Source organism: Schistocerca nitens, chromosome 2 (genome assembly GCF_023898315.1).
Source record: "Schistocerca nitens isolate TAMUIC-IGC-003100 chromosome 2, iqSchNite1.1, whole genome shotgun sequence".
Classification (NCBI taxonomy): domain Eukaryota; kingdom Metazoa; phylum Arthropoda; class Insecta; order Orthoptera; family Acrididae; genus Schistocerca; species Schistocerca nitens.
In genome coordinates, this window is record NC_064615.1 from 318,587,625 (window position 1) to 318,610,996 (window position 23,372).

The window sequence follows — 23,372 nt, forward strand, 5'->3', positions numbered from 1 at the left end:
ATGACTGTAAGATAAGGGAAAGGTGGAATAGTGTTAAATTACCTACATTGCTAGTACATACCAGGAAGGTGAATGAGGAATGTAAATTCAGCCCTGTATGTAGATATTACTAGTGACCCGCCCTGGCTACACACAGCTAGTGTAGTGTAGCGTATTTTGTGTGTGGACTGCTGCATAGAGCTATGAATAAAATTCAGAGAACAGTGTTAAGTAATGGAATGTAATCACTTTTATATAACTTAGCCAATGTAACCAGTGTATGGAAGGAAAATGGTGTGGAGGTGTTATTGTTATGTACTCCATATTGAACTGGCATTTGGAGTGACATCTCATGGCAACAGTGAGAGCACATTGTGACGTAAGTAATATGTTTACAACCAGTGTAAATACTGTGTATGAATCATGAGTGTATGTGTAAGTGAGTCATTTTAAATATGAATCTGAGGCTGGTTGAGGTGGCACAAATAACAGAGAAAATAAGAAAAAATACACATGAGCTAAATGTGCAGCTCGTGTTACAGCACACCTCTTGTGACATGTTTTTCTTGGAGCATAAAACAATAAAGCTCCACATATCTTGGATTCATATGTTTTTTTGCTATGCAATTGTTGTCAAATGATTGCAGGGAAACTATTGGTTAAAAATATTTGATTATTTAAATTGTAAGTTTCACATCATAGGATGATCATTGAGAGGTGAATGCTAGCTTAAATGACATGGTGAAGAGAAAAAGTGACCCCTCCGGGATTCATTCTTATAATGTTCCGTCTTTGAACCAAACAATTCACTGCTGGAGCACCTCACCAACTGCGAGTTAAAATATACTTTCTGCTCTGTCAAGCCATTGCTGCTAGGGCTATGGCACTTGCTCCCTAGGTGGCAGTGGCATTGTTTTCACAACTTAAGTTTACTTCATCAAAATTCAGGCAAAGTGTCCATAATATTTATAAATTATATACAAAAACCTTCTTTACGAATTAGTGTACCTACTAGTCAAAACAAGATCAAAATCCCTACAGTAGTTCCTGAGATTAGCCTGCACATAGAGATGGCTGTGAGAGGGTACTTAAATTTATATGTAGAGAGATTTAGAAAAACTTAAATTTTATGGTGTTGATTGTGTTACTGGTTTTGATTCATGTTAGCAAATGAATACAAAAAAATGACATTTAGTATTTCAAGCAAAGAACTAAGGAGAAAAAAGCACGAATGGCACTTTCTGCACATGGTGCAAGTTGTATATCTAATCCTATTAGAAAAGCAGGAGCAGAATGCATTTTCAGTAATATTCTCCAAATAATTATTGTTTCTCTTCTAACAGTTTCTATCATTGTTTAGGGAGAAAACCGCAAAATAATAATAACCATACAAAAAATGAAAAATATGTACAGTGATTGTAATAAATGATTAGTAGGCAAATGAGTAAGGCATAATGTTACAAATTTTTGTGTGTACCTCCTAAGGGAAATTTGCATTTGAAATAACATCTTTGTGAGCTTCTAAAACTGCAAAATCCTTGGATCATTGACAATATCAGAAGTAAGGAAATCTACATATTAATAGTTGTGATGTTTATGGAAGGATAGGTTATCACTCACAAATAGATAGACCACTGAAATGTGTAGTTAGAGGGCTAACAAGCATACAAAGCCAATTCTCTCTCCCCCCTTATCCCTCCCCCCTCCCCCTTCTCCTCCCCCTCCCTTCCTCACGCACACATGCACGCACATTATTTATAAGAGCCTCTTGTTATACAGATTACTGAGGAAGATTCATTTATTTGCAGATTTGCCCAACGTATCCTAGTGCAGTTGTTGTGCCAAAAACGATTGATGATGAAACTATTGCTATAGCAGCCAGTTTCCGTGATGGTGGGCGTTTTCCAGTATTAAGCTACAGGCATGAAGGTGGGGTAAGTATCAGTGCCTTAAGATTTTATTTTGATTGCTTTACAGGTAACATATAGCTGTTAAGTGAAATTCAGACTATGCTTATGCTGGGATATAACATGCTGTATATGTTAATTACTGTATTTACACACACAAATTATATGACCATTTTTAGAACTGTTTGGGGGATATTAGTTAAAGGTGGTTTATTTTTTCTTCTTGATAGTCGATTAGAATTTTTAAAAGGTCTTAAATTATTCTTGATCATTTTACTCCCTGCAGCTCAATGTCCAGGTTTGAGCTAGTTAGTACAGTGGTTGTTACACTGGACTTGCTTTCAGGAGGATGACGGTTGAAATCCCATGAGTTCTGTAAATCAGTTAAGGCAATGCGGAGACAGTTCCTTTGAAAAGGGCACAGCCAATTTCCTGTCCCAATTTGAGCTCGTGCTGCATCTCTAATGACCTTGTTGTCAATGTTACATTAAACTCTTAATCTTCCTTCCCTCCTTTTCAGCTTCCATGCAGTGTTCATTTAATCGACAGTATACCGAGAACACACTGTTGCTTGTATGAAAAACCACTTTGTTCCTATTAAATCACAGCTATACATTCAAATAATAATGAAAACATGTTAAATTTCAAGGAAGTATGGATCATCCCTAATCTCTGCCATGAAAATGTAATCTTCCTCTCCAACTCACCTACTCATGACCATGGGGCATTGAAGATTTTGCTTAAAGTGCCTTTATCTGAATTTTAGGCATGCCGCTGTTACATAAAATCTTGGTGGTATGGTTCATTTAGTATACCAGTGAAATTCTGGTGAATATGGTTGTCCTTCAGTATGGCTGTGTCCTCTGATAGTACTAGATCTTTTCTAGTCACTATCCCATTTGTTTCGTAATGATTTATTGGTCAGGATTGTGAAATCTGAGTATGAGATCTATCATGTTTCTGACTGTCCATGGTAATTGCTTCTTTCACTAACTTATTAGCCATTTTATTCCCATGAAGACCACAATGCCCGTCTACCCACATAAAAATAACTGCATTGTTCCTCTCTTACATGTACACCACTTACTGAATGGTTTATTTGTACATCAGGTAGTTGTTATGGCATTGTTTATTTTTATGACAGGGAGTTGTTATGGCATTGTTTGCTGTGGTATTTCAATAAATGCAATGTTGCTGAAGGGTCCAACTGTTTGTTTTCAGGTCAATATTTTGAGAAGCGTGTTTCAGCACCGACAAGATTGCTGTAAATGCTGGGGTCACATTTGATCTTTTTTTGTTGTTGTTGTTGTTGTTGTTGTGGTCTTCAGTCCTGAGACTGGTCTGATGCAGCTCTCCATGCTACTCTATCCTGTGCAAGCTTCTTCATCTCCCAGTACCTACTGCAACCTACATCCTTCTGAATCTGCTTAGTGTATTCATCTCTTGGTCTCCCCCTACGATTTTTACCCTCCACGATGCTCTCCAATACTAAATTGGTGATCCCTTGATGCCTCAGAACATGTCCTATCAAACGATCCCTTCTTCTGGTCAAGTTGTGCCACAAACTCCTCTTGTCCCCAATCCTATTCAGTACCTCCTCATTAGTTATGTGATCTACCCATCTAATCTTCACCATTCTTCTGTAGCACCACATTTCGAAAGCTTCTATTCTCTTCTTGTCCAAACTATTTACTGTCCATGTTTCACTTCCATACATGGCTACACTCCATACAAATACTTTCAGAAATGACTTCCTGACACTTAAATCTATACTCGATGTTAACAAATTTCTCTTCTTCAGAAACACTTTCCTTGCCATTGCCAGTCTACATTTTATATCCTCTCTACTTCGACCATCATCGGTTATTTTGCTCCCCAAATACCAAAACTCCTTTACTACTTTAAGTGTCTCATTTCCTAATCTAATACCCTCAACATCACCCGACTTAATTCGACTACATTCCATTATCCTCGTTTTGCTTTTGTTGATGTTCATCTTATATCCTCCCTTCAAGACACCATCCATTCCGTTCAACTGCTCTTCCAAGTCCTTTGCTGTCTCTGACAGAATTACAATGTCATCGGCGAACCTCAAAGTTTTTATTTCTTCTCCATGGATTTTAATACCTTCTCCGAATTTTTCTTTTGTTTCCTTTACTGCTTGCTCAATATACAGATTGAATAACATCGGGGAGAGGCTACAACCCTGTCTTACTCCCTTCCCAACCGCTGCTTCCCTTTCATGTCCCTCGACTCTTATAACTGCCATCTGGTTTCTGTACAAATTGTAAATAGCCTTTCGCTCCCTGTATTTTACCCCTGCCACCTTTAGAATTTGAAAGAGAGTATTCCAGTCAACATTGTCAAAAGCTTTCTTTAAGTCTACAAATGCTAGAAATGTAGGTTTCCCTTCCTTAATCTTTCTTCTAAGGTAAGTCGTAAGGTCAGTATTGCCTCACGTGTTCCAGTATTTCTACGGAATCCAAACTGATCTTCCCCGAGGCCGGCTTCTACTAGTTTTTCCATTCGTCTGTAAAGAATTTGTGTTAGTATTTTGCAGCTGTGGCTTTTTAAACTGATTGTCCGGTAATTTTCAAATCTGTCAACACCTGCTTTCTTTGGGATTGGAATTATTTTATTCTTCTTGAAGTCTGAGGGTATTTCACCTGTTTCATACATCTTGCTCACCAGATGGTAGAGTTTTGTCAGGACTGGCTCTCCCAAGGCCGTCAGTAGTTCCAATGGAATGTTGTCTACTCCTGGGGCCTTGTTTCGACTCAGGTCTTTCAGTGCTCTGTCAAACTCTTCACGCAGTATCGTATCTCCCATTTCATCTTCATCTACATCCTCTTCCATTTCCATAATATTGTCCTCAAGTACATCGCCCTTGTATAGACCCTCTATATACTCCTTCCACCTTTCTGCTTTCCCTTCTTTGGTTAGAACTGGGTTTCCATCTGAGCTCTTGATGTTCATACAAGTGGTTCTCTTATCTCCAAAGGTCTCTTTAATTTTCCTGTGAGCAGTATCTATCTTACCCCTAGTGGGAAAAGCCTCTACATCCTTACATTTGTCCTCTAGCCATCCCTGCTTAGCCATTTTGCACTTCCTGTCGATCTCATTTTTGAGACGTTTGTATTCCTTTTTGCCTCCTTCATTTACTGCATTTTTATATTTTCTCCTTTCATCAATTAAATTCAATATTTCTTCTGTTACCCAGGGATTTCTACTAGCCCTTGTCGTTTTACCTATTTGATCCTTTGCTGCCTTCACTACTTCATCCCTCAAAGCTACCCATTCCTCTTCTACTGTATTTCTTTCCCCCATTCCTGTCAATTGTTCCCTTATGCTCTCCCTGAAACTCCGTACAACCTCTGGTTCTTTCAGTTTATCCAGGTCCCATCTCCTTAAATTCCCACCTTTTTGCAGTTTCTTCAGTTTTAATCTACAGGTCATAACCAATAGATTGTGGTCAGAGTACACATCTGCCCCTGGAATGTCTTACAATTTAAAACCTGGTTCCTAAATATCTGTCTTACCATTATATAATCTATCTGAAAGCTTTTAGTATCGCCAGGGTTCTTCCATGTATACAACCTTCTATCATGATTCTTAAACCAAGTGTTAGCTATAATTAAGTTGTGCTCTGTGCAAAATTCTACCAGACGGTTTCCTCTTTCATTTCTTAGCCCCAATCCATATTCACCTACTACGTTTCCTTCTCTCCCTTTTCCTACACTCGAATTCCAGTCACCCATGACTATTAAATTTTCGTCTCCCTTCACTATCTGAATAATTTCTTTTATTTCATCATACATTTCTTCAATTTCTTCGTCATCTGCAGAGCTAGTTGGCATATAAACTTGTACTACTGTAGTAGGTGTGGGCTTCGTATCTATCTTGGGCACAATAATGTGTTCACCATGCTGTTTGTAGTAGCTTACCCACAGTCCTATTTTCCTATTCATTATTAAACCTACTCCTGCATTACCCCTATTTGACTTTGTGTTGATAACCCTGTAGTCACCTGACCAGAAGTCTTGTTCCTCCTGCCACCGAACTTCACTAATTTCCACTATATCTAACTGTAACCTATCCATTTCCCTTTTTAAATTTTCTAACCTACCTGCCCGATTAAGCGATCTGACATTCCACGCTCCGATCCGTAGAATGCCAGTTTTCTTTCTCCTGATAACGACATCCTCTTGAGTAGTCCCCGCCCGGAGATCCGAATGGGGGACTATTTTACCTCTGGAATATTTTACCCAAGAGGACGCCATCATCATTTAATCAATACAGTAAAGCTGCATGCCCTCGGGAAAAATTACGGCCGTAGTTTCCCCTTGCTTTCAGCCGTTCGCAGTACCAGCACAGCAAGGCCGTTTTGTTTATTGTTACAAGGCCAGATCAGTCAATCATCCAGACTGTTGCCCTTGCAACTACTGAAAAGGCTGCTGCCCCTCTTCAGGAACCACACGTTTGTCTGGCCTCTCAACAGATACCCCTCCGTTGTGGTTGTACCTACGGTACGGCTATCTGTATCGCTGAGGCACGCGAGCCTCCCCACCAACGGCAAGGTCCATGGTTCATGGGGGCACTTTAAATCCTCCTGCATCTCCTGTGTTGGAGTCTGTGTCTGCAAAGGTATTGCCCATAGCACAGGATGGTTATAATTAATCTTCTGCTACTTGACCCAGTGGAGGCTGAAAACCATTTACCATATGAGTACCCAGCTTTATGAGAATGATGATCAGTCTATGTGCTGCAGCTGCAGGGTTTGCATTGTTAATAATTTTAGTGTGATGGCTTGCCTTTAGGCATCGATACTGGTATGGTGACATAGGGTGAAACACAGGCGTAAGCATGCATTACAGTTGCAGAGAGTCCACATAGATCTGAATAAGGTGAGTGGGGATTTACTTGTAAAGCTGTTTTATCAAAACAACTGAAATAGTGGTGCTGCTGTTAATGAGTATCGACGCACATTGCTCGTGAGGTTAATTGAATACTCCTTAACACATTTGGAGAAAACCAAATCATTGGCCAATCATTCCAAACTGTGAGGCCACTAAGATCAGCAGATCTGAAACCTTGTGATTTCTGACTGTGGGTTTATGTGAAGGACAGTGTTTATGATTGGGACACCAACACATGTTTGAGGTTGAAGATGAGCATAGCAAGGGAGATAGCCAGCATCCCACCTGAGATGTTTTGGGCCTCAGTAGAGCAATATCTAGTGTGGTTCCAGGTTGTTTTGGATGCAGATGGTCATCACAGTGACCCATTTTTTAACCTGGAACTTATATGTGGTACCCCCTCAAATGGAAATTAAAATTTGTTTCTAATTCCCCCCCCATGTTCTTACAAATGTTTCCATGAAGTTTCATTGACCTGCAATCACTCATTTTTAAGGAGCCCTCTCAATTGGCGAAAGTTTAATTATAATGGCCCTGTATTTTTTGTTCCACCTGTAAATATTATTCTGTCAGGAGCTGCCTCTGTCAAGTGGTGTAAACTTTCCATTGCCATGGGCGCATGTTGTTACATTGTCGTGTAACATCGACACCTTTAGGTGGTGCCAATGATTGGTTCAACTCATACTCATAGCATGATATTTATGTTAATGTCTTATTTGTAAGCTTTTGAATCTTTGCATAATCTAGCACTAGACGGGGTGCCATTTTGTTCATCGTGCATAGTATTCTTTAGTAATTCTCTGGTATTATCCATTAATTTTGATGTGCAGTGGAGGGTGCAGTGCTTCAAGTAATAGCTCATTAGATGGTGTTCTCATTGCACCTAGATACATACACAATGCTTTATATTCTACTAGCAAATATCAGGCATGTGTTGCAATATCACTCAAAGAAAAAGTGTGTTTAAATTCTGTTTACTGTAGTCCTTTTGGATGTACCATTTTTTTGTTTTTCTTCTTGTGTGAACATGAATAAATCAGAAGATTTTCAAATGTGTTATCAGGCCACATACAGCTGTCCATGTGAGAATTGTGGATTTGCCAGATTAAGTCCACACACCTGGAACAGTTGCCCCTGTACATTGTTGATCATCATTGCAAATGCAAATCACACCAGAAATTCCAAATTTTGAATTTGAATCGCAGTAGAGTTGGGATGCAAGGCAACAGTGCATCTTATTCTGTAAATTTTCTGTTTAAAACTGTAGCTTCAATGACGCTGTTCACCATATTTTTCACTGAAAGTATGGTACGACGGTGAAGTCATGATGAATTTATGTTTAGAGAAGAATGATAGCACAGCAGTTTTCAATGTTAAAACTTGAATTCCACTGGATAATTGACAACTTCATCTTGATTCATTATACTGTCTTTGGATTGATATGTTATTGCATAACCTGGTATTTCATTTTAAATTGTGAAATTGATGGCATTGACACCGTAATTTTTGGCTGCTATAATAGGCGCACTGAGCCACGTATGATTTTTGTGATTCTTTGTGATATTTGGGAAAACTTTGTGAATCAATTTATCTGCGGCTGCATTAATTTTACAGAAGTTTGTTAGCAATGTGGTACATTGTGTGGATTCATCAATTGCTGTATTCCTATTCCCAGTACCCAACAATTGTTTTGTGAAGCTTTCAGTAGATGGATCATGTTGTAGTTGTACATTCATATTGACCTTCAAAGTCAATTTCTATCCATGTCACCATAAAACTGATGATTTGAGATGTGTAGTATGTTCACCAGTGAGTTCTAAAAGTGGTACAGTTTGTCGAAATCACCAGACAATAAAATGTGTATGCCACTGAAGAGCTGTTAATTTGCTCTCAAATCTTTGAGTATACAGTGAAGCACTTCCAGTGCCTTTTTGTGTGCCTGAGCATATTCATCCCATACAATGAGTTGACATGATACGAGTTCTTTACCCATACCAGCATTTTTGTTGATATTGCAAGTTACTATCTCAGTGCTCTCATATTCAACAGCAATTTCAATAATGAATGCACTTTTTGGCTACCATCCAAAAGAGATGCAGCAATTCCAGATGACACAACTACCAATGTAATATTTTTTCAAGATTGTATGGTACTGAAATAAGTGGAATGAGAAAAGTTTGCTTGTGCCTGCAGTCACATCTAGGAAATTCAATCTGCCACTTTGGCATGCAATTGCTTTCATAATTCTGTCATGCCATATGTGTTGTTATAGAACAAATTTTGGAAAAATCCTTAAAAGGAATGTACACAATTCATCAACATTGAATTGTGTTTCTCATTGCAAATGAAGATCGAAAAAGTCATTTGGAGATTGATTCGGCACTGCAGTCCCTGCACTTTGTTAGCCATTGCCAAACAATGTCCTCATCTAGAACAGGTGCCTCACTGTAAATGTTTGGTGTTAAATGTGTGTCTGAATTGTAATTTGGAGCACAACACACACAGTGTAGAATGTGTTCACCAATTTAGTTTTTGTTCTTTTCCCAAAGATATTTTGGATTGGATGGGAAGCACATTGTGAAGAAACATGTGTATTTGCTGTGGCCGAGCAACATTCAGTGCGTCAGTGAGTGAAGAGTCCCAGTGCGCATTGTTTTCAAAAAGATTTAATTCTTGGCGAACACAATGATAAGTTCTTAATTCATGGAAGGCTGACAATACACATGCATTAATTAACAGTAATCCCAAAGCATGTTGCATTGTTTGGGCATATAGCATACATACAGCCTAACACTTCGGTCAAATACAAGGTGGAATGTCCTGCAGTGTTTGCAGTGTTGAAATTTGTTTGCTGATGTGTTCCATGTGTGGTACATTGGCAGTTCAGAGTAATTATCCCTGCACAGTGAGAAAAATGCAATTAACGTTGTTGATATACCAAAGTACACTGCCCAACGAACAACTGCTGAATGTCATTCATAGAATGGAAATGATAAAATGCACCATACTGCTAATGTAATGTTCCAGTTGAAATTGATTGATGTCATTGATAGATGCTATTGTATTTCTCCCTCAAAAAACTGTCACATTTCTTCCTTTGTTGGCATGGGAGAGTGAACATCTGTCATTTCCAGATACAATCTTGGCAAGTAAGTCTCGTGGGTATCATTTCACACGTTGCTCATCAGACGTGCATGGTGAATTATTGTTAAGTTAGCCACATGGATCGTGAGTCATGTTTTAGGTGGCAACTCTGAGTAAGTCTGGATCTGTGTCAACATCTGATACTTTTGTTGAAAAGACTTGATCGATCAGTTTGACGTGATGTGACTTTTTCAAACAATCAAATCAAATTGCATGCATGTGGTAGTGTAGTCACTGGAGCAAGTTTAGTGCCCAACATCTAAGCTAGCAGGAAGTGAACCTCCAACAACAGAATATTCATTGCTGTACTAGGTAGTTGGCTTGCACACTTTGCAACATGTGTGACCACAGGATGTAATCCCTAAAACAAGTAACACTAACAACACTATATGAAATACATAATAAAAGTACATATAAGAGGCAGTGAAATGAAAATGAGTCAGACAGAAAAAAAGTAAGTAAACTGTTTATTATTTCAATAGTAATCACCATAACTATTAACGTATTTATCCCACTGTGAGACAAGACAGTCAGTGAATGGCATAAAGCCCTAGTTGACCTCATCACCAATAAAATGGGCATTTTTTTTTTCAGTTTTTGCTCATCACAAACATGAATGTGGTATTTACTAAGGAATGCCTAGCACCCAACATCCAAGGAAGTAGGAAGCAAATCTCCAACAACAGAATATTAATTGCTGTATAAAGTATCTGGCTTGCATACTTTTCAACTTGTGTGATCACAGAGCATAATAAACAATTAATATAGACCACACAATATTCATCCTAACTAATTAGGTGTAGACAGAGGGTCTATACTGGCAACTCACAATGTCCTTTTGCAGAGCATGCTCTTCAGCATGATAGTCATGACCTCAGTGCCAGTTTCACCACACATGCGATCTGGATTTTTTTCCCCCAGACCCTAGTTTCTCAGAACTCCGTAGGTGGGAACTGACATTAAAACATATCCTTGGTTCTCACCACTCACTTAGCTTTAATTTATGTTAATTATTTTCTTAAATTTCCTTGGCCTCAGCATTTCAGTGACTATTCCTTTCTTCATTCCCTTTTAGTTTTTTATATCTTTTTATTTTGTGACCTTCCTAACCCACCCCCCCCCCCCCCCGACCCACCTCTGCCACGTGCAGTGCACTTTCTAGTAGTAGTAGTAGCTTTATTCATCTGTAGATCTCTTTTTATAAGGATGTAGGACATGTCAAAGTATTTACAGGTTTAGACTAATTTTAAATAAGCTAATTTTTATGCACATACATTTACAGACTAGTTAGAGACAATCATTAGATTTACTCCTGATATACAATACTTTTTTACAAATAACTTATTAAATAATATAATGCCACACTGTTCACTCATATCTCACTATCAGTCACTGCACTTGCTATACACACATTGTTTCATGACACTTCACTCACTGCGCGCGCGCGCGAGCGCACACACACACACACACACACACACACACACACACACACACACACTGGTGATCTCTGGGCCATTTTCTGTAGCGCAACTTCCCATTTACTATCATGAAAAACTGAGTCAGCATCCCTCTATAATGAGATGTTGAGCTTGTGGTGAAAGAGGAAGAGGTGCCAGTACTGTGCAGTGCTCAGCTTGGGGGTAAGTTTTTCTAGAAAAGGAAAACAGAAGGGAAAAAAAACATAGTGTGAAGGTGTTTTGTGGAATGTTGGATGTTTTACGAGGATTGAATGAAAAGTAATGCCTCCACCTTCATTAATTGGGTTTCGATGGGAATATTTTAATAAATCAAATGCAGAAATAATCCTTAGAATGTGATCTTTAATTACCAATATTCACTTTTCCACATAATCACCAGCCAATTGGATACATTTCTGCTAACAATGAACAAGTTTTCTGAAGCCGTCATGGAAGAAGTCGACACTCTGTTTCCGCAACCACAGCCTCACAGTTCTCTCAACGTAATGGTGTACTCACATTTCATCTCCTATCACAGTTGAATGGAGAAAGGTGTCATCTTCATTTTCGTAACGCAAGATGAGTTCCTGGCAAATTTCGAGTCTGGGCACTTTCATTTCAGATGTCAGCATCTGTGGTACCCATCATGAATGGATCTTCTGATAGCCAAGCAAAGCAATAATGTGACCCACATGTTCTTGTGCAATGCCGATTGCGCTTGCAGTTTCTCTCTGAGTGATATGACGACCGTCCTGAATCAGTCTGTCAACATTTTGCTTGTGAAACTCGGTGGTTGCTATCACAGGACAAAGACTGTCACAAATGTAGCTTTCGGCCAGTAAGGCCTCTGTCAAAATTAGGTGACACACACACATACACATTCATGCAAACACAACTCACACACACGACTGCAGTCTCAGGCAACTGAGGCCGCACTGCGAGCAGCAGCACCAGTGCAAGATGGGAGAGGCAATTAGGTTGGGGTAAGGAATAAGCTGGGGTGGGGAGGGGAGGGGAGCGATAGTAGGGTAGGGTTGGTGGACAGTTACGTGCTCTTGGGGAGTGCGCAGGGCTAGGGTGGAAAGAGACAGCATCTGTGGTACCCATCATGAATGGATCTTCTGATAGCCAAGCAAAGCAATAATGTGACCCACATGTTCTTGTGCAATGCCGATTGCGCTTGCAGTTTCTCTCTGAGTGATATGACGACCGTCCTGAATCAGTCTGTCAACATTTTGCTTGTGAAACTCGGTGGTTGCTATCACAGGACAAAGACTGTCACAAATGTAGCTTTCGGCCAGTAAGGCCTCTGTCAAAATTAGGTGACACACACACATACACATTCATGCAAACACAACTCACACACACGACTGCAGTCTCAGGCAACTGAGGCCGCACTGCGAGCAGCAGCACCAGTGCAAGATGGGAGAGGCAATTAGGTTGGGGTAAGGAATAAGCTGGGGTGGGGAGGGGAGGGGAGCGATAGTAGGGTAGGGTTGGTGGACAGTTACGTGCTCTTGGGGAGTGCGCAGGGCTAGGGTGGAAAGAGAATAGGGCAGTGGGGAGGGTTGGGGGATACGCTACTATCGCTCCCATCTCCGCCCCAGCCTACTCCTTACCCCCATCCAGTCACCATCCCATCATGCACTGGTGCTGTTGCTCACAGTGTGGCCTCAGTTGCCTGAGACTGCAGTCATGTGTGAGGAGAGTTGCATTTGCGTGAGTGTGTATGGTTGTGTTTGTTGTCTTAATTTTGATGAAGAACTTACTGGCTGAAAACTATATTTGTGGCAGTCTTTTTGTTGTGCCTGTCTGCGACTCAGCATCTCCGTAATATGATGAGTGGCAACTTTCCTTTTCACAATACTGTTGCATTCCATCCTTGATTTTCCATTGTTTAATGTTTGACTACACCTTTTCCCATACCTAGAGTACGCTCTTTTTTGGTTATGAACTGACAGCTGTGGAAACTCATTCTGGTCTGGTATTTTTGGCCTGTTATCTTGGGCTTGCGGTCTTGTCAACTTGGGAGTTTATACCATAAGTGTTTTATCAGTTGGCTAGTTCAACATATGACACGCCCTCAATCTTTCCAGTTGCATCTTTAACTGTGGTAATCCACCATATCAGAAACTTGTGTATCTGTAACTGTCATTCATAATTCGTATTCCTAATATTGTGTTTTGTTTGTTGCATTGTGAGATAGGACAAAATTTGTACAGTGTATTATGTCCAAAATTCAAGATGCTGTGGAGTGGAATTGCTACAAACATATCTTGCCACAGTTTTCCCCTGCACTGTTGGCCTGGGTCTCCAAATCTGGAACAATTGCAACAGACTCTCACTGGAAATGGAATGTACAGTGTTACCTTGCACCTTGTTCTTAATTGGTAGCGTCCATCAATTGAATGTTCTGAATTTATTTTTAATGCTGAAAACAGAGTCATATATGTTTCCAACCTCAACTAAATATATTTTATGTAGTGGAAGTATGCCATGTCACACTGTACTCAAAGTTGTTAGAGACAGTGTGTCACATGCATGAGGTCCCTTCAAAAAATTACAGATCTTTGTCCACAAATTTTTTCTGCGGTTACCTTTTACTTATCATGAATGGTCTCCTTTGCAAGACTCTCCTCCATGATTGATACACTGCTCCCAACACAGTTTTCACTTCCGGAAGCAATCTTGGTACACTTCCTGGTGGATTGCGCAAAGCACCGTCTGTGAATTTTATTTTTCTGGTTATCATTGCAAATCTTCTCCCTTTCAATGGGGTTGTCAACTTTGGAAATAAAAAAGTCCACATTTGCCAGGTCTGAAGAGTGTGGAGAATGAGGCAGCCCAGTGATTCCATTTTTAGTGCAATAGTCACGTAACAACAGGGATGAATGTGCAGGTGCGTTATTGTGATGCAAGAGCCAATTGTCTGCCACATTTTAGATCATTTCCTCCTCAAGTTTTCTCACAGGCATCTCAACACACCCTGATACAACCATTGATTGACAGTTTGTCCCCCAGCATGGCTTTGACATATGACCTGACCTGATGAGCTTTTTTTGGTGTTGGAGAACATTTCCCAACGCTTTATGAAGATTGAACCTTGGTGTCAGCATCATATCTGTAGGTCCTCGTATCATCACATCACATCTCATTCTCATTTGCATGTTTCAAAAGCTCTTCACACATTGTGAGGCGAAGGTCTTTCTGGTCTTGACTCGTGAGCCATGGGACGAACTTGGCGATGACACAGTGCATTCCAAGATGCTGACATGATCCAGCTGGAATTTTACATTCCACTGCAATCTCTCGGACAGTCAGTCTTTCATTGGCATGCACAATTTCATTGGCATTCCTAACGTGAGCGTCGTCAGAAGACGTCGAAGGGCATTCTGAATGAGGGTCTTCTTTAATTTCCGTCCAGTTATTTTTAAACCATTTGAACCATTTGAACTATTTGTAACAATGAGAATGCCTTAAACACTCATCACTGTTGGCTTTGATGTGTCTCTGTACTGGTTTTCTTGAGTTTCAAGAAAAATTGAGTGCAAAAGCATTACTTCTCAAACTGCGCTGTCTCAAAATTCGCAAACTGTGTGACACGACATTCTACTCAATACAGCACTGAGCAATAACTAATGGACATACAACATTGAATCTTCCAGTGTTTACACATTAAAAACAGGTGCGTGCAGGGGTGCCAACCACATTTCACCCCAACACACCATTGGCACAAAATTACGAATGTTCCAGAATTTTTTGAACAGACCTCATACATTGTATATTTATCTCTATAACAGGTATTCCATCTTGTCTGCAATATGAGAGCCTTATTCACAAAACAAACTGTAGTAACTGTTACATAAATCTGCAGCATGAACATATATGAGGGTGAATCAGAAAACCTATGCCCATATTTTTTATTAGCTGAAATAAGGTACATACAGATAGTTAAAAATATACACACTCTTCTGTATACCTTACACTATTTTTGCACATAGTCCTCACACAGGCTCAGGCATTTGTCCCACCTTAGCACTAAACTTGAGATGCCCCTGTGGTTGAATTAGTCCAGCTGATTGTGGAACTGCCGTTAGACAGCTGTCTTGGCTTCACATCTTTATAGTACATGAATCACTGTCCTGCCAGTAACTTCTTCAGCTGATAAAAAAACATAGGAATCACTAGGGGCAAGGTGTGGACTGCACAGTCGATGGTCCAGACTCTCCCAGCGATAAATGTGCAGCCTCCCTGAATGCTCATTGTCGTGCAAAACTTCACGGCCTTTTGCGAACTCAGTATACCACCATCCCACATTCTAAAAATGAGACACTTTTCCTCATATGTGGGCAGCATTTCCCTGCAGATTTTGATGGGTGCTCTTCTCATGCTCCATAGAAAATGAATCACTCTTTGTTCCTATTCAGCTGTTGCCTTACAAAGCACAATCACCACCTTCAACAGCTGACAGCAGTGCCGTGCTGCACAATTGCTGTCACATAAGGCTGGTCTGGTCCAAGTAAGGACCATCACTGGGAATGGATATGTTTATTTCACATTTATGGCCATAATTTGACTAAAAAACCATAGTAGCAAAGAGTTTCTGATTTGTCCTCATATTTTTAGTATTGTTACCTTTCTAAATTTGTACTGCACACACCAGCTTTTTTAAATTCTTAATCGTTAACCAGTATCTTTGTATGTTTGCTTTGACTCTTTCTGATCTGAGGTCTAAACATCTTTGATATAAATGAGTGCATCCCCTCTTCCTTTTCTCATCTTCTGTTACATTAATGATCTTAATTCTTGTACCCAGACAAAAATTAATTCCTCGTAGACTGTTTTTCTGCCAACGGCATGGTCTTGTTTTTCTAAGAAGATTCCTACTTGGTCTCCTGTGTGTTCCTCGCTGTATTCTTCTTTAATCACCACTACATTCTCAGGAGTCACTGGTACTGCTAATTCTTCATTATAACTAAGGAAAAGGGAGAGAAGGAAACATAGTAGGTGAATATGGATTGGGGTAAGAAATGAAAGAGGAAGCCGTCTGGTAGAATTTTGCACAGAGCACAACTTAATCATAGCTAGCACTTGGTTCAAGAATCATAAAAGAAGGTTCTATACGTGGAAGAAGCCTGGAGATACTGAAAGGTTTCAGATAGATTATATAATGGTAAGACAGATATTTAGGAACCAGGTTTTAAATTGTAAGACATTTCCAGGGGCAGATGTGGACTCTGACCACAATCTATTGGTTATGACCTGTAGATTAAAACTGAAGAAACTGCAAAAAGGTTGGGATTTAAGGAGATGGGACCTGGATAAACTGAAAGAACCAGAGGTTGTACAGAGTTTCAGGGAGAGCTTAAGGGAACAATTGACAGGAATGAGGGAAAGAAATACAGTAGAAGAAGAATGGGTAGCTCTGAGGGATGAAGTAGTGAAGGCAGCAGAGGATCAAGTAGGTAAAAAGACGAGGGCTAGTAGAACTCCGTGGGTAACAGAAGAAATACTGAACTTAATTGATGAAAGGAGAAAATATAAAAATGCAGTAAATGAAGCAGGCAAAAAGGAATACAGAAGTTTCAAAAATGAGATCGACAGGAAGTGCAAAATGGCTAAGCAGGGATGGCTAGAGGAAAAATGTAAGGATGTAGAGGCTTATCTCACTAGGGGTAAGATAGATACTGCCTACGGGAAAATTAAAGAGACCTTTGGAGAAAAGAGAACCACTTGTATCAATATCAAGAGCTCAGATGGAAACCCAGTTCTAACCAAAGAAGGGAAAGCAGAAAGGTGGAAGGAGTATATAGAGGGTCTATACAAGGGCGATGTACTTGAGGACAATATTATGGAAATGGAAGAGGATGTAGATGGAGATGAAATGGGAGATACGATACTGCGTGAAGAGTTTGACAGAACACTGAAAGACCTGAGTTGAAACAAGGCCCCAGGAGTAGACATCATTCCATTAGAACTACTGATGGCCTTGGGAGAGCCAGTCCTGACAAAACTCTACCATCTGGTGAGCAAGACGTATGAGACAGGTGAAATACCCTCAGACTTCAAGAAGAATATAATAATTCCAATCCCAAAGAAAGCAGGTGTTGACAAATGTGAAAATTACCGAACTATCTGTTTAATAAGTCACAGCTGCTAAATACTAACGCGAATTCTTTACAGACGAATGGAAAAACTGGTAGAAGCCAACCTCGGGGAAGATCAGTTTGGATTCCGTAGAAATACTGGAACACGTGAGGCAATACTGACCTTACGACTTATCTTAGAAGAAAGATTAAGGAAAGGCAAACCTACATTTCTAGCATTTGTAGACTTAGAGAAAGCTTTTGACAATGTTGACTGGAATACTCTCTTTCAAATTCTAAAGGTGGCAGGGGTAAAATACAGGGAGCGGAAGGCTATTTACAATTTGTACAGAAACCAGATGGCAGTTATAAGAGTCGAGGGGCATGACAGGGAAGCAGCGGTTGGGAATGGAGTGAGACAGGGTTGTAGCCTGTCTCGGATGTTATTCAATCTGTATATTGAGCAAGCAGTGAAGGAAACAAAAGAAAAATTCGTAGTAGGTATTAAAATCCATGGAGAAGAAATAAAAACCTTGAGGTTCGCCGATGACATTGTAATTCTATCAGAGACAGCAAAGGACTTGGAAGAGCAGTTGAACAGAATGGACAGTGTCTTGAAAGGAGGGTATAAGATTAACATCAACAAAAGCAAAACGAGTATAATGGAATGTGGTCGAATTAAGTCAGGTGATGCTGAGGGAATTAGATTAGGAAATGAGACACAAAGTAGTAAAGGAGTTTTGGTATTTGGCGTGCAAAATAACTGATGATGGTCGAAGTAGAGAGGATATAAAATGTAGACTGGCAATGGCAAGGAAAGCGTTTCTGAAGAAGAGAAATTTGTTAACATCGAGTATAGATTTAAGTGTCAGGAAGTCATTTCTGAAAGTATTTGTATGGAGTGTAGCCATGTATGGTAGTGAAACATGGACGATAAATAGTTTGGACAAGAAGAGAATAGAAGCTTTCGAAATGTGGTGCTACAGAAGAATGGTGAAGATTAGATGGGTAGATCACATAACTAATGATGAAGTATTGAATAGAATTGGGGAGAAGAGGAGTATGTGGCACAACTTGACAAAAAGGAGGGACCGGTTAGTAGGACATGTTCTGAAGCATCAAGGGACCACAAATTTAGCATTGGAGGTCAGCGTGGAGGGTAAAAATCGTAGAGGGAGACCAAGAGATGAATACACTAAGCAGATTCAGAAGGATGTGGGTTGCAGTAAGTACTGGGAGATGAAGAAGCTTGCACAGGATAGGGTAGCATGGAGAGCTGCATCAAACCAGTCTCAGGACTGAAGACCACAACAACAACAACAACAACTAACAAGTCTGATAGGGGAATTAGGATATTGCACTTCCCACTGAGGATACCAGTAGTTTTTGGTAGATGAAAATAATATGTTTTGTGATCTACTGCTTTTCCCTTATCATGGGAGCAGCAGAGAACATATATGATATATCCTTTTAACCATCCTGTTACCTGTGAAACACATCAAACAGGAAATGGGGAGGTTGTATTTCATGTCCTAATCCAAAATGATGTTTCTAGCACTGCTTTGCAAGAAGCAGTAAACTGTTCTATTTTCACAGGTACTGGAATTTCTTCTGGGTTAACAGATTCCAAGAATTTTCAGGAACCTAGAAGAACAAGCAGTCACTTTTAATAACTGTTCAGTTGCTAGAGCTCTCAATACTGAGACTCAAGTATTCTTACACCACTGCTGGCCCCCCAGAGGGCTTGCTGCTCTTTGGCGTGTTCGTGCTTGGCTAACATAGGGCCCAGCCTTTGCAGCATCTTTTCCCTTCTGTGCTGTAGATCTGCCCTCTTGCTATTCTTTCTCCCCTTCCTTGGGGGACACGTCTGAAATGATTTTTGGAAATATGACCTGCATTAGAACAGTCTCTCCATTGTTTTTGTTCCTTTTTTCTTCCTTCGTTCTTCTTCTCCTATCCTTCCTCTGCTTCGGCGCTTGAGGTTCATCATTTTCCTCTTCCTCCCTGTATGCTTCTGAAGTCTGGCCCATGCGTCTGATGCATAACAGGTGACTGGGCAACACATAATTCCCAGCCCGGGCTCAACAGGTAGGGTTTGTACAAACCTCCTGGTACAGGCCAGGCCCAGGAAGGGGTGATTGCCTGAGTTGCTACCTTCCCAAATTGCTAATTGGTCCCTCTGTCAAGGGTTTGGGAGGTGTGACCTGAGGTGTGAACAGTCACCTAAGACAGGTGCACCCCCTCTGAGGGGCCCCACCGATTCGGAAGGAACACCACTTGGAGACATTGGCAATCATGGGGGATTTTCTCACAATGAGCCAATCATCTTCTTTGCAGTCAATGTCCACTAAACATAAATGGAATGAGGCCACAGATTCAACAACTCTCCCAGCTGCCCCACAGTTCCTCATGGTTTCACTTACTGAAGACTGTCAGTCCTTTGCTTTGGTAAATCCATTTATCATCTAGAAAGGTGTTGATGCAATTGTCAGCCCTGTGAAATCCTGCTCTCATTCACACAGTGACACTGTGCTTTTGGAGACTACTTCTGATTCTCAAGCACAACTGCTTGCAGCTTTGCTTTTCCACACCTATACTGTTCATGTCGAGGCCCATCAAATGCTGAATTCTTTGTGAGGTGTTATTTACAGTAAACTGTTTGGAGGTCTGACTGAGGCAGAAGTCCAAACATACCTCTCTGATCAGGGTATCATTGCAGTGCATCAGGTGATCAAAAAGTAGATGCATCCTTAGTGCCTACCCGCACTCTTTTTCTTGCTTTCGATACAGTGGTGCTTCCATAAAAAGTTAAAGCACACTATGAAGTTATCACAGTCCAACCATACATTCCAAACCCGATGCATTGTTGCCAGTGTCATTGTTACAATTACACTTGAATGTCCTGTTGACACCTGGCCAAATGTGCAACCTGTGGTAGGGATGCTCATGAGGGTGATTGTGGGTGAAGGAAAAAATGTCTTACCCAGTCACTCACAAGTGGTTGGCTAGTTGGCAACCCTGTATTCTACCATCTGGCCCTTACAGTACTGTTCTTGCTACATCTCATTCCTTGAAGGACATGGCCATGCAGACATGCGACCTCAAATTCAGCACCGTGGCTGTAAAATCACCCAGTGTCATGGTAGCATCCATCGCAGTCTCCTCCTCCAGCTGTGCAACAAGCTACCAAACTTTTACCTTGTGGGGCAAAGTCACCTGCCACACAACTGGCAAGTGGGAAAGGACAGAAGGAATACTCTTGTGATTACTTCTTAAGTCCCTCCAGCCAACAAACATCTGAGTCTTTCTCGTCCATCCGGAAAGGCTCCAAAAATCAAGCAAAGGCAAATGGTCTTCCTCACCAACTCAAAGATCCTCTTTGACAATGTCACCACATGATATCTTCGCCCATCAGACCTCCGTGTCACCAGTGCACACCCCCAACTGTTTTTCTGCCCTGGTGTCCACAGACGGACAGAAAGAGAATGCTAATGCCTCTGTAGAGCTCATGGAGCAGGATCCTCCAGCCTCTGAGCCCTGTAGCAGTGAGTCTTCAAAGGCTGGCACTCATCAGCCACCGAGGTAACATCCCTTCATTTTTTCCCTCCTCCCTTTTCCTCGTCATGACTCTCCTCCAATGGAACGTTTGCATCCTTCGGTCCAACAAATTATGGCTGCTCTTGGAATCACAGCATCTGCTTGTTCTCTGCCTCCAGGAAACAAAATTATGTCATGACTGCTTTTAGCTCTCACATTTTTTGACAATCCACTTTGACCTTCCCCCCAAGGACAGCTTTCCATCTCACGTGGGAGTCATGCTGCTCATCCAGGATGATGATCATAGTCAACTCATCTCCCTGACTACCTGGCTTCAAGATGTTGAAGTCCACATTTTCCTTCCTCACTTGACCTTTTCCCTTTGAACGATTTACATCACTCTGTCATTCGTTGTCTCCAGGGCAGACTTCCTACTGTTTATTGGGCAACTCCCTCACCCCTTTCTGCTGTTTCGAGGTGCCATCATGGCTGAACTTCTCAATCAATTTAACCTCATCTGTCTGAACACAGGAGCACTTACGTTCCTCTCAGATTCCATGCACATTTGTTCCCATTTGGACCTCTCCTCCTGCACTGCCCAGCTTGTCCATCGTCTCGAGCTGTCTGTTCTCTCTGACATGTACTGGAGTGACCATTTCCTGTGTGCTACCCAAATTGCAGCTTTCTAAGGCCGACTGGAGGCTTTACTCCTCTGTGGCGACCTTCAACAAACAACTTTTGTCCATTTGTGATATCTTACAAATGTTATCATTACCACTGCAGAACATTCCATTCCATTCCATTCCATTCCTCTTTACCATACCATGTCCTGGTCCTTTGGTGGACTAAGGCATGCTGTGATGCAATTCACACGCGGAGACGTGCTCTCCGCATTTTTAGCTGTCATCCTACAATGGCAAACTGCATTCTTTATAAACAGTTGCATGCACATTGTCATCACATTCTTCAGGATAGGAAAAAAGCTATCTGTATTTCCTTTACTAGTTCTTTTAACAGTTCTACTCCCTCTTTCATAGCTGGCCAGTGTGGCCAAGCGATTCTAGGTGCTTCAGTCTGGAACCGCGTGGCCGCTACGGTTGCAGGTTAGAATCCTGCCTCAGGCATGAATGTGTGTGATGTCCTTAGGTTAGTTAGGTTTAAGTATTTCTAAGTTCTAGGGAACTGATGACCTCAGATGTTAAGTCCCATAGTGCTCAGAGCCATTTGAACCCTCTTTCATCACGTGGACCAACATCCAACGGCTCTCTGGGGCCAAGGTCCATTCCCCAATTTTCGGCCTGACAGTAGCAGATGATGTCATAGTGGACCCTGTTGCTACCTCCAGCACCTTGAACCACTATTTTGCAGAGATTTCAAGCTCAACCCACTGTCACCCTGCGTTCCTCTATTGGGGAAATGAGCGGATGCGGCTCAGGTGATACCCTTCTCTTCTCAGAATCACGAGTGCTACAATGCCGCCTTTACTATGATGGAGCTAGATCATGCTCTCACTTCATTCCAGTCTTCTGCTCCAGGGCCAGATGATGTTCATATTGAGATGTTGCAGAACCTTTCTCTTGTGGGCAAGCACTTTCTCCTTCATACACACAATTGCATCTGGGCAGAGGGCACATTCCCAGACACTTGAGTGAAGCCAGTGTCATACCCATAACTAAGTCCGGTAAGGATAAACACCTTCCTTCTAGTTATTACCCCATTTCTCTCACCAGTTTGTTTGCAAGGTGATGGAATGTATGATTCATGCCCAGCTGGTATGGTGGCTTGAGTCTCGCAATTTACTAACCAATGCGCAGTGTGGATTTCAAGCGCACTGTTCTGCAGTTGACCACCTCGTCACTTTGCAATCAATGTCATGAATGGTTTTCTGCAGAGATACCAGACTGTGGCTGTGTTTTTCGATTTGGAGAAAGCCTAAAACTCCTGCTTGAGGACTGGTGTCCTCTGTACGCTCTACACATGGGGCATCCATGGCCACATGCCCCATTCCTTCAGGAGTTTTTGAAAGACTGAGTTTTCAAGATACTTGTGAGTTCTGCCTCATTGGACACCTATGTACAGGAAAAAGGCGTGCCTCAGGGTTCCGTCCTGAATGTTGTCCTCTTTGCTATCACCATTAACCCTATAATGGCCTGTCTACCACCGGGAATCTCTGGCTCCCTTTTCATTTATGATTTTGCGATCTATTGCAGTTCTCCACGGACTTGTCTCCTTGAGCAGCATCTTCAGCACTGTCTCAATCATCTTTACTCATGGAGCATTGACAGTGGCTTTCATTTTTCCACTGACAAAACCGTTTGTATGAGTTTCTGGCGGTGCAATTGGTTT

General features: G+C 41.2%; 1 protein-coding gene across 1 annotated transcript in view; it reads left to right on the forward strand.

Annotated features, from left to right (window-relative positions):
- LOC126236097 (myotubularin-related protein 9) overlaps positions 1-23,372 on the forward strand; it is a 118,540-nt gene that overhangs the window by 32,695 nt on the left and 62,473 nt on the right. Inside the window, exon 5 of the mRNA XM_049945165.1 lies at positions 1,788-1,913. Within this exon, the coding sequence (XP_049801122.1) occupies positions 1,788-1,913 (126 nt within the window). The remainder of the gene's footprint in view (positions 1-1,787; positions 1,914-23,372) is intronic.